Raw genomic sequence first — 12,305 nt, 5'->3', positions numbered from 1 at the left:
ACAGGTAAAAGGTAAAATGGAAGTGGTAAGGGTCAACAAATTGAGAAGCTGAAGATTTTTATTGTGGTGAAGTTTAGGAACATTAGTTTGAAATGAAGAGTATCTCATTGGACAAGGAACTGTACAAGTACAGAAAAAAAGGTGAATACTAATACCAGAAAGTGTACACGTTTTTAAATCTGAGTCACATCTTTGGCATTGTTTGCAGTATCTGTATTGCACCATTTGATGATCAATTTGCATTTTCATGAAGTCATCATACAATAATCACCACCACCCTACTCAATCTCAGCTACTTAAAGACAGCCAGGTGGAAGTTCAGTAGTAACCACAACTTCTGAAAAATACCTAGAAATTATGGACTTAAAAAAATATATATATACCAGTTTGCATATCTCTAATCATTACTTAAGCCACTGATCCATATTATAACTCATTACTAGATCCATACAGGCCTACGCATAAAGGAAATGTGACACTTGAAATTATTAAAGCTAACGGTCCCCTTCTCAGGCAGACAATCTCTTGGATACTTTTCAATCATGACCAGATGGAAAAGACAACCACTGTGATTTTATACAAGAGCAAGGCCTCTACTGAAGATAAAAGTTGTGCCTTCATGACAAAGCTACATTCAAAATACTTTTACTAGCTCACGTAGGTGTATTAATAGAACTCCACCCGAGCTTCTTAGCAGGGCTGTGCTGAAAACTATATTGCCCCTTGCAAAGTACTTGCTCACCTATCAAAAGTAATCTTACTCCAGCTTTTTCTGTATCATGCTCTATAAAGAGACTTTGAGGGATGCAATTTCTCCGTTTCGACCAGCCTCCCTTGTGCACTAAAGTCTTCCACCAAGTGTGATTTGCCACACTGACATTTAAGCATAACTAATGATGGCAGACCACATTAAGTCCTTCAGTAAGTCATTAGCATTTCCATATGCAGCCCATCAAATACTTATCACTCTACAGTCAAACACGAGGCTTCCACATTGCACATGGTCATCACAGAAGAAAGTGCACCAACATTTCAGAACTTACCGTTTCAAAGCTGCCTTTGTGCATCAGATCAATGGGAGGTCTGAAGAGATCTGCTAGAGTAGTGAGTTTCTTATCTACTGCCCCTCCGTTTCGTAGCTCCTGCTCCTGTCGAACTGCACAGCCCCAGAGGAAAGGAAGCTAAATTAGACAAAATACTCAGAAGATGGGTTTATTATTTGCTGTATGTCATACACTTTGTCACTAAAGTCACAAGGTCAGATCCCACTGAACAAGATTTGCTGCTATGTAAGGGAAGAACCCCGCCTGCCATAACTTTCTCAAGCATCAGGCAATTATTTGCTTTTAAAAATCATCTTAATGAATGTATCCGCAAAGGTCATATTCCAGTTTTGAAAACAAATGAGCAAAAAAAGCAGCCATGACTTATACTACTGTCTCTTTCAAGCGAACAGATTTTCAGCCTTGTTTACCCCCAAGACCACAATTAGAGCATGTTTCTTTTAGTGATATTGATTCCATTCAAAATAATACAGAACATATTTCCTACATAGACATGAATATATACAAGTAAATCACAGCAATTGCTCACCTAAAAATGCATGGATGTGATGTATTTTATATGGAACCAAAACAGCTGAAATGTGCAATAACTATCCCACAACCACAAGCTTTACAGTAGTGAAAGGAGCTGTCAACAGGCTATAACATACAACCCATTTTTGAGCAGACTCTGGATTCCACAGGGAAAAAAGCATCTCTGTGAAGAAGGCCTAGGGCCAGGAAATAATTTGGACTTTCAAAGTCAGGGCCACTTTTTCAGAGCTTACCAGTGATATTTATCTATGAAGCTTTACCAAAAAGCATGATAAAGTTTTATCATAAGCCCTCACAATGACTTGACATATTATGCATCTCTAAATGAGTAGATGATGAGGAAAAAATCTAAGGGTATGATGATTCTGTAAATGGTGTATTTTCATTAACACATCTGCCAGTGGCTTTAGCACTGTTGAGTTTATTACTATCAGAAAACCCTGGGCAAACCTGTTAGGGGAAAGAAAGTAATTATGACCACTTATTTTCAGTTCAGCACCCAACAGTACCTAACTACAAGGGAACCTAGTCCGTGGTTAGACCTCTTGAACACTCCAGCAACATCAGTGACAGCAACTGCACAACAGCTCTAACTCATCTGTGGAATGTCTGTTCTGCTGTCAAAGAATCATAATCTGTGAAGCTTAATGGCTTAAGTAACAGCTCAGTGCTTTGTCATTTCAAGATTCTACATATAAACAGGCAGTGGTAAACAGCAATTAAATTCATGAGAACCCTGTGTGTGGCCAAGGAAGCTGCCTCAGGGATACTCTAATTCAAACGCCAGAATGACTACTGGCAAGCCAATAAAAATTTAGTGAATGAACTTAATTTCTACATGGGTGTTAGATTATTATTCCTATTCAGTTCTCTCTAGAGCAGAAAAATAAATGTGCTCAGAGCTGTCAAGAAAATATCTTGCTATACCAGAGTAGCCAGAATATACTGTCTGTAGGCTTTACTTACGTAACACAGGAAAGTGTTTGGACCAGTACCCTTACTACCTGCTTCATGTGTCCATTACTCAGTACTCTCAGCCATCCCAGAACAAAAATCCAACAACCTTAACTGTACCACAGATTTGGAAGAGGCACGTCAGCAAACAGTACTGACACTACAACAACAAACAGCTTAAAACTGTTACTAGAAAACCCCACACTTTTGCTATACAGTAGGCAATTTAAAAAAACATTCAATGCTGTCCTAACTTAAAATTGAAAGGATTTTCCACTCTAATTTGCATTAAAAAAAAAACCCAAACAAACTCTAGCTTACTGATCTGTAGACACTTACTGGTTTCTGTCTGAAAATCCCGAAAGCCATCAAATATTGAGCGCGCAGGTCTGCGTCTTTTAGGAGCTTAAAAAAACATATTGCAAGAGTTACTTCATATTATCAAAATAACTGCACATTAGTAATTTTCATCATGTGTGGGAGAATGGAAGAGGAACCCAAAGCATGAATGATGAGGGAGCATGGTCATTAAGAAAGGTGGGAGGAAGATGGAAATGGGTTTAAGGCACATTTCCTAACATATCCTCCCTCCAAGAAACCTTACCCCAGAAACAAAACATGTATCAACGATACACCCAAGTTTAAATTCAGCCTTTTTTGATGGGCCCACCAAGGCCCATCAGTGTGTAGCAGCAGTGCTGTAATAGCATCAACATGTCACAATTCCTATCAAGATATTTCATCAAAGACCTTCAAGTAGATGAAAAAAAAAAAACTTTGAAACATTAAACTCTGTATGATAATATTTTCTTTATGAGGCAATACATTTAGGTTTTTTTCCACAGCATGCTTCTACTCTTTACAAAACTCTTATATGGATCCTATCCCAACTTCTTGGCTGTCTGGCAACAGCTACACTCCACTGAATCCAGCATCACTATCTACAAATAAACCTTCAGAACTGCAGCTGGACAGAGGGAGTGGCCTAGGAAGATAACTGGAATAGTACCTAAATGTATCACTGAAGTCCTCCTGTACAACACAACCACTGCACTTGGAATGAAAGCAGAACTGCCCGCCAGGGCTTATTCCAACTATTCATCTGCATCACAATCAACTGAGAGGAGAAAAACTTTATGGTAGAACTTTCAAAGACATAATAAATAAGACACAATAACTAATAAACAAATTTAAGATAAATACAATGTGTGCCCACCAGAAACCTGCAGTAAGAAAAATCTATTTACAGGGAGAAAGCATGACCTACACATGGGTTACAAAGCAAGTACCTCCAAAACTTGATTTTAGAGACCCTTCTGGTTTTGCACCCATAGTGTGTGCAACGTCTTTCAGCTTGTGCCACTCCAAGGGCATAAAGAATGATGCACAGTTCTTGCTCCTTGCATTCTTCCTTTACAAAGGAAAGAATTGGTGTATTCCATACAGATTACCATGGAAAAAGAAACTAAGCCTGAATGAGGAACATGCTTGTGAATAATGCCTAACTCCTGTTAGTAACATCTCTTTCACCTCTAAATGCTTAGGCACCAGCACAACTCACTAAATCCAACTTCAGGGCAACTTAAACAGCAGCTAAGAATAGCAACTGAAGGACCACTTCAGCAAAAGCAGCATTTCCATTGCCAGGCTTAGCTACAGCATGGCAGTGCTGCTGAAGATGTTCACAGCAGTTCAGGCAGCTCAGACAACCACCTCACCATGACACAGAAACTGGCACATCCCCTGTGCTTAGAGCTGAAAAGACAAAGTGAACTTCCTTTCCAGTTTCAGCTAGCTTGTTATGAACACAAGTGCCATTACTGAGCATATCACCACTGACAGACCAGACGGTGCCAGGAGGCTCTCACTTATCCAAAGATCACTTCAGTTGGGCGGTGAGTGTGTCAGAGATCACTGTGACAGGTGGGTAGGACAGGACCAAGCATTAGGGTCATGAGATCTTAATCCTGCACTTCTTAAGATTCTTGAACCCACAGGAGTATAAAGACCTTTTCAAAAGGTCTGTTGGGCCACAGGAACAAGTGCACTGTCTTTAGAGAGCCATCAGCAGGGCACCTTCCTCTGGAACCACCTCTCAGCTTGTGCACCTTGGCTAAAGACCCATCTGATGTTGAAATAAAAGACAAGAGAAAACCAGTTCCAGGGTAAACCTGAAGCTTGACCTCCTCCTTTCTAGCACAGAAACTGAACAATAGAAAAGAACATTTCCTACAGTTATGACACCACTTTAAATATGAGTGCTTGCATGTGTTTCCTCAATAAAAAGGGCAAGGCTCTAAATTCACTTGGCATGGCAAAAGCCACACAGGCAGGCAGAAATTGCCTGGTTAACATGAGAAGGACAAGGCTAGAGGAAGAAAGCATAGAAAGAGAGCCCCTTAAATATCCATACAGACATTACACAAAAGGAGAAGATAATGTACCAGGTAATCCAGTCCTGCTACAGAAGCTCCACCCCTATGCTTCTGTAAAAGAAGCCCTACAGCACTAGGTCTGAGATTGAGGTTTTGAGATTCAGAACATTAGTGTATTACTATGAGCACTAAACAGTGTTTTAGATAAGCACCCAAAAAGAAAACAGCATTTCTATCACCTGTTCCCTTAGAGGGGAAGGAAAAAAAAACTTTCAAAAGCAAAAGTGATAAACAGTTCCAGAAAACAAACAAGAAAACTAGCTGCATGATGTACTCTGAAGAGCAAATTAAATTCCTAAATGAGGGATGAAGAAAATTACAACTAATCATACAATTCAGCCCTTTTTCCTGAATTATAATCTCCCTGAGAAGCATGCATTTGTCCTCTTCATTTTCACCTGTCAGTCAAGGCTCAATTGTTTATCCCACCAGCTTGAAAAATACACTTTCACAGCAGTATCACATGGTTCTGAACCACAGAATACAGATGTAGACTTACACAGCTGTAGCCCCATAAAGCCCATGAAACAGGAGTTCGCAGATTTGTACCACTGAGAATGCAGCATCGCTGATGTGTGAGGTTTTCAGTAACACTAGTGTTACTTCCAAGAAGGCAATCATGTTACATGGCTGCAGAGTTGCAGCAAGGAAAAGAACAAGAATAAAAATACATCAATGCTTTCTTCATATTCAGCAAGTTGTTTTTCTTCTGTCACTTAGCTCATCTCAAGGCAAAGAGAAGAAACAAACAAACAAGAGCATAAGCCTACCTCCAAACAAGGGCTCAGGCTCTACTAAAATTTCCTGTTTTTGAGGAATTGGAGCTCGTACTTCATCCCTGTGAAGTTGGAAGAAAAAACAAATTTAAAAAAAATCAGAAAGATTATAATATCCCAAGCACATAAACCACATCCCACTGTACTCAAAAGGGTCCTTCAACTTGAACCAGCTAAGGATGCTGCTATACCACTGAACAGAATCAGAAGTTCTGACGTCAAAAGGGACCAGGCTTTATCAATTTATTAATTAAGCATTTTTAATTATTTAATAACTTAGCAAAGGCTGCTAATTGGTTGACTTGCCACCTTCTTCCCTGATTATCTACATAGAGAAAAAAAAATTATCTTCCTTATTACCAGCTTCCTTCTAAAACTTTTTGCTTCCACTTGAAGCTTACAGTCCTCTCTTTTCCAGAGGGAGGAAAACAAGATAGTCAAAACAGACATTTCCCCACATTTCTGAAGCAATTTTTTTGCTTACACAGCTGGGGTGCCTCACATATCAACAGCTTAGTTATGCCCGCAGAGACTGCTACATGATATGAAATTAAGAACAGGAGAAGAAAGAAAAATCACAAGGGCTCCAAAACAGTTTCACTTAGTCAGGGTGGTCACTCAGCCCATGGAACTATGCAAAGGAGGGCATAGATCACCAAAAGAAATCCATTTCTATCCTGTCTATGAGCTAACTCTTGAAGTCCCCTCTTCCCTCAGATTCTTTGAAGTTGTAAAGTGTGCAGTTTGCGGCTCCTGACCATGTGGGTTTCAAAAAGTAGCTCAGACTGATATTAAGACACTGATGCAGATTTTGTAGTTGCTTATTCCTCTGCACAGCAGTGTACACAATCTAGCCTTTCCAGCACCAAATCTGGTTATGCTTAAACCAACACCATAAAACCCTTACAAGTGGGACTAAGGTCATTACTTTAATAAGAAACAAACCAGAACTCTTTAACTGACAAATTAATGTAAAACAAGATCATTGGAGCAATTTAAAAATAAGAGTATCTTGCTACTGAATTCCCAACTTCTATGCCTTGAGCTCTGTCTGCAAAAAAAAAAACAGTATGTATAAGCCACAGAAAACATCTGGAGTAATGAGAAACTAACTTATGTTATTCTACATACCAACTTAACATAGTAAGAACCTGTTTACCCAGAACAATATTGGAGCAATTAAATATAACAAGATACCAAAGCAGCACATATTACAGGAGTTGACAGAAGGTTAGAAATGGCAACTGCCTTATTTTTTCTGCCTTACCGTATTAAATTCTTAAGACAGAATAATAATTTTTACAGACAGGTTTACCAGGTACATACTCAGTGTGTGGTCGAACAGCAGACACCCCTGCAGAACTGGTGCTAGGCTCCTCTGCTATGCCTCCGCCATCCAGAAACATGGTGACAGCCATCTCCAGATTATTGTTGCATGCTTCAAGCATATGCTTTCCCACACTTTCACTGGCACCTGTAATAATGGAAGTAAAAACTGAGCATTCTTTGAAAAACATTTTGATTGGAAGTGCAAGGAGCTGCTGAGCCACAAGCTTTCTCTCTCAAAGCATTAATAATTAGAAAGAAAGAACAGTTCATTAGTTGCCATTTATCTCTGAAGTACAACTATGACACAAGACAAACTTATCTCACAAGAGAAGGGAATGCCTGCATATAGGACAGTAAGACTTTTTCCTGCAATTAAGAGAAAACCTACTGAAAGCCATTTGAGGGGGTTTAGCACTGGTTTCCTTTTTTTCTAGATACCAGACCTTTTTCAGTTGAATACAACCTCGTTCAATTTTCCAAACACTAGCAGGCAAACACACAAAATCCATGAAAACCTGACTTCATATTTTAACTGTGAGAATACTATACCTGCTACTAAAGCGGTTTTTACCCACTTATAACAGATATTTTGAGACGGAAGAAAAGATACCCTGTTTTACTGACTGCACTGAACGACAAAAACAAACAAGCTAAAGCCGAGTCCACAGAGGGCTGACGGTAGGAACAGAGGGGAGCCAAGAGGGAGAAAGTAGTACTTATTTACATAATTATATGTATAATGACTAACATTTATTAAAATCTCTCCTAAGCACACCTAAATCAATCTTACTCTTGCTGCTCAGCATGTAGCTCTTAAAATCACTTGTAACTCCAAGAAGGAGTTACAGCCTCTACCTCTCAACTTCTCAAAAACCATACCATCAACAGAAGCACTCTCATCAATGGAAGCTTTCCTGCACCCAACCCCTTAAATGTCTACTTACTACAGCATCTGCCTCTATAGGTGGTGGGGCTGCCAAAGAGTTTATTTTCATATCGGAAGGCTGGTAGAGAGGAAGAGTGGCAAAATGCATCTGAACCAGTTTGGGAACAGCTTTTAGACCCGTAGAAGTTCTTACTAGGTTCACTACAAGTAATCAAAATGAGGAAAACACTTTCCTCAGCATCAGAGTCACAGATAACATCACTCTTAGCAAAACGTATTTGTATGATTCTATGATTTTTCTTAGAAATGCTCAAGAAGCTCTAGTTCTAACAGAAAATACCCTTGGAAATTGTTGAGATAAATCAGTTCTAAATGACACAAGTACCCTAAAACACAGAGAATGCCAAGCTGATTGAGTGAACTGGTTTCCAGAAAACCTAATCTGCCATGCCATGGCTCAGGTGACAGTCAGCTGTATTTGAAGATCTTAATTGAGATGACAAAAGCACAAAATAAAAACTAGTAACATCTCAAGAAACTATTTTCAGCTCATTTAAATGTCAACTGTAGCAATTAAACAATACTGACATACAGTTATTATATGCACAGCACCCTACACCTTCAACATACAGTCAGTAATGCAAAGTTATTAATTTGGAAGAGCTAGAAGAAAAAATACACTCAGGCCTCTGCTGTTTAAAGAGATACCCGCACAGAAAGTGCTTGTACTTGTTCCTCATAACTCCTAAGGAAACTGCTATCATATGCATGCTTTCAGTGCTTGTGCCAGCAAACTGGAAATACTAAGTACTTCTTAAGTCTCAAATCAAACTTCAAAGACATCCCATCATTCCATCAGAAAAGATATACAGGAGCTACATTCTCTTAGCAATACTTTTCTGGATGAGAGGATCAAAGAAACAATTCTGCCATTCAGTTAGGATAAATATATCGAGAACTATTTCTACTTACAACTCACTATCACCTACATGAGAATCAAACTGCTGTATATATTCAATCTTTTTCCCCACAGACAGGAGTGAATTCATAGACTTAAAACTCAAAGTTGAAAGCTGCTAACACAAACCACTGAGCTTTTGAGCACCTGTCAAATCATGCCACTACCAACAAGACAAGCTCCACACAACACACTTTTAGATATATCCTTAATTCTGTTAAAATGGAAAAACAAAACTCCAAAACTGTACTTTAATAGTGGATGAGTGAAGCCCAGCAAGTTCTGTTTTTTTTTTTCTTCTTTTGTAAAAGCAGAAAGGGGGGGTCCTCTTATGTTTGGCATAAACCATCCATATAAGCACAGAAAGCTGTCAGGAAGGGCAAACTATCATGATTCTGCCTGTTCTGGATTAGTTTTTAGCAAATATCTCAGGCACTACCAAAAAAGAAACCACAAGGCACACATGGGCACTACAATGAAAAGGTATTTGGTGTAGGTCCTTTTTGTTCAAAGGGTTTATTCTAAAAGGTTTCTTTAAGGACAGCTGAGTGATCAATAATTTCCAGTTGACACAGGATGTTCACAGCGTACTAAACATCCGCAACAGCCCTGTTCAGGATTTATGTGCATCCAAGCCCGAATACAAGGACACAACCTTAAATTAATCTGGTTAGAGTAAACACTTTAAAAACAGTTTCATGTAAATCAAGTAAAAAAACCCCACAATCAAATACCACCCCCCCGCCAAAAAAAAACCAAAAAACAAAACAAAAAAAAAAAAGCCAAAGACGTTTTATTAAACACTCGTTTAGTATTTGATATGCAGTGCCATAAGCAAGGGGGAACTATAGTGAAGCCGGTTAAACAGAGTGGGTCAAACACTCACAGTACGCAAGCCAAGGCAGCAATGATCACCTGCCGCAAACTTCAACTTAAAAGCGACTTGCTGTTTTCCTTAAAAAAAACCATAAAACTTCTCAGTAACCTGACCGCATTTTAAGATAGATTTATTTCTAACGTTTTTAACGCGGACTCAGCGGCCAGCTCCAGGCTCCCTCCCGGCCGTCAGCTTTATTTGCAGAGGCAGGAGGCGACTCTCGGGGCGGAACGGACCGCATCGCCGGGAGGGAAGGAGGACGTGCACCCGCACCCTCACCACAGAGTAGCTGGGCATACCAAGCACCCCCAAGCCGCCGCTAAAAGCGAGGGGAACACGACGACACACAGGGCGGAGGCACCGCGGGTGCCCGCCTCGGGCACCTACCGCCGCGGCGAGCCGGGCCCCGGAGCGAGCCCGCTGACAGGCCCGGGCGCCACCAGCCCCTCGCCCCGAGCGAGGCCGCGGCGGTAGCGGGCGAACCCCCAAGAGACGGGCGGGAGCGTGCCCGGGGCCGCCCGCCCGCGCTGCTCCGCCTCGCCCAACGCAGCTCCTCACGCCACGGCCCGCTCCTCCCGCCCGGCCTCCCGCCCCCGGCCCGCCGGGACAGCCGCCCCCTGACGCGGCGACGGGGGCCGGACGGAAGCCGCCCGTTAAATACGCAGCGGCGGCGGCAGCCACGGCCGAGGATCGACGGGCCCCGGCTTCCGTGTGCCTCACCCGTGATGGCGGTGAACTGCTGGATTAACCCCTTCAGCGCCGAGGAGGCCGCAGAGCCCCCGTGCGCCGCCATCTTGCCGCCGCCGCACAACAACACGCACGCCGCCAGCCCGCACCCTCTGCGCAGGCGCAACACCCGCCCGCGCCCTTCCTCTGCCAGGCGCCGCGGAGGCGCCTCTATGGGCCACAGCGGGCGGGGCGGGAGTTACCATGGCAACGCGGCCAGACCCGCCCTGTTGCCGCGACTGCTCAGGGAGGAGGCAGTTGCCCTGGCAACGCGGCCCGCCCCGCCTCCTCAGCGGCTTTTCAAACGGTGCCGCGGCTCGGCGGGCACTGCCGCCCCGTTAAACACTCCGAGTCCACCGTACACGGGATTCCGACACTTGGTGTTGGGTCAGGAGAAACTCACCATGGCCCAGCAGTGTGCGCTCCAACCCAGAAACCAACCGTGTCCTGGGCTGCATCAAAAGGAGCGTGACCAGCAGGTTGAGGGAGAGGAGTCTCCCACGCTACTCTGCTCTGGTGAGATCCCGCCTGCAGTCCTGCATCCAACTCTGCGGGCAGCAACACAAGAGGGATGTGGAGCTGCTCGAGGCCAGAGAACGCCACAAAGATGCTCCAGGGGCTGGAGCACCTATGCCATGGAGACAGGCTGAGAGAGCTGGACTTGTTCAGCCTGGAGAAGGGAAGGCTCCAGAGACACCTTAAAGCAGCTTCCAGTACCTAAAGGGGCTGACAAGAAACCTGGGGAGGGACTTTTTACAAGGCCCTGTAGTGACAGGACAAGGGGGAATGGGTTTGAGCTCAAAGAGCAAAAATTTAGATTAGCCATTAGGAATCAGTTCTTCCCTGTGAGGGTGGTGAGGCCCTGGCACAGGTTGCCCAGAGAAGTAGTGGCTGCCCCATCCCAGCCAGTGTTCAAGGGTTGAACCTGGTCTAGTGGAAGGGGTCCCTACCCACTGCAGAGGTTTGGAAGTGGATGAGCTTTAAGGTTTCTTCCAACCAAACCGAACAGTGATATTGAAATGCTCCATGAGGAAACATCTAAAAGGACAAGCCAAAGAGATACCTGGTGAGGATTATTATGTCACACATACAGTGAGGAATGGGGTTATCTTTGGGAGCCAAGAGCTTGCAGCAACCACCTCAGATAAGGCTGCTGCTATAGATCATAGGTTTTGTACACTTTGAAGTTATAGTTGGGTTTTAGGTAATGTTCAACTTTAACTTTGCTTTTTTTCCATTCTACTTAATAAAAATAATGATTCTTACGTAAGACATAATTCTTACACTGAGGACAATATCCAGTAAGATGGAAAAACACACCTTTGGATATATATATACACACATTAAAATACACTCCTATACTATTTAGACCTTTAAAACGACTTATGAAATTTTTGTATTTATTGAATCGCAGCAGCAGGATTTGCTATCAATGGGAAGGACTTAAGTCTGTGCAAGATCAAAGAGTAAAATGCAAAAAGCCTAACAGGGCCAGCATTTCAAACCCTTAGAGGGGTACAGCAGGACTCCCAGGACCATAGAAACAAAGTGTTTAAAGCTGCAGAGACAGTTGCATGAGGCATGCTCACTAGATGGCTGCAGGGGTGACGTTATGTGGGAAGAGACCAGGAACTACCCTGCACCTCTCCAAATAGTTCCTAACCTGCTCTGAAATCCTGAACAACCCATTACACCCATCAGCAATAACTCAGAGACGCAGTGACAGAGCAGGTACCATCTTTTGAGCAAGTTAAAGCTAGTGATCA

At 42.6% G+C, this 12,305-nt stretch overlaps 1 protein-coding gene across 1 annotated transcript in view; it reads right to left on the bottom strand.

Annotated features, from left to right (window-relative positions):
* Positions 1 to 10,623, bottom strand: part of UBXN7 (UBX domain protein 7) — a 29,102-nt gene extending 18,479 nt beyond the window's left edge. The window contains exons 1-5 of the mRNA XM_034064068.1: positions 10,534 to 10,623; positions 7,090 to 7,237; positions 5,758 to 5,825; positions 2,892 to 2,957; positions 1,044 to 1,156 (exon numbers count right to left, since the gene is read on the bottom strand). Of these exons, the coding sequence (XP_033919959.1) occupies positions 1,044 to 1,156; positions 2,892 to 2,957; positions 5,758 to 5,825; positions 7,090 to 7,237; positions 10,534 to 10,606 (468 nt within the window). The 5' untranslated portion in view covers positions 10,607 to 10,623. The remainder of the gene's footprint in view (positions 1 to 1,043; positions 1,157 to 2,891; positions 2,958 to 5,757; positions 5,826 to 7,089; positions 7,238 to 10,533) is intronic.
* Positions 10,624 to 12,305: the final 1,682 nt, after the last annotated feature.

This window comes from Melopsittacus undulatus, chromosome 6 (assembly GCF_012275295.1).
Source record: "Melopsittacus undulatus isolate bMelUnd1 chromosome 6, bMelUnd1.mat.Z, whole genome shotgun sequence".
In the NCBI taxonomy this organism is placed as follows: domain Eukaryota; kingdom Metazoa; phylum Chordata; class Aves; order Psittaciformes; family Psittaculidae; genus Melopsittacus; species Melopsittacus undulatus.
The sequence above is the reverse complement of the archived record's forward strand: the minus strand, read 5'-3'. Positions and strand labels throughout refer to the sequence as shown.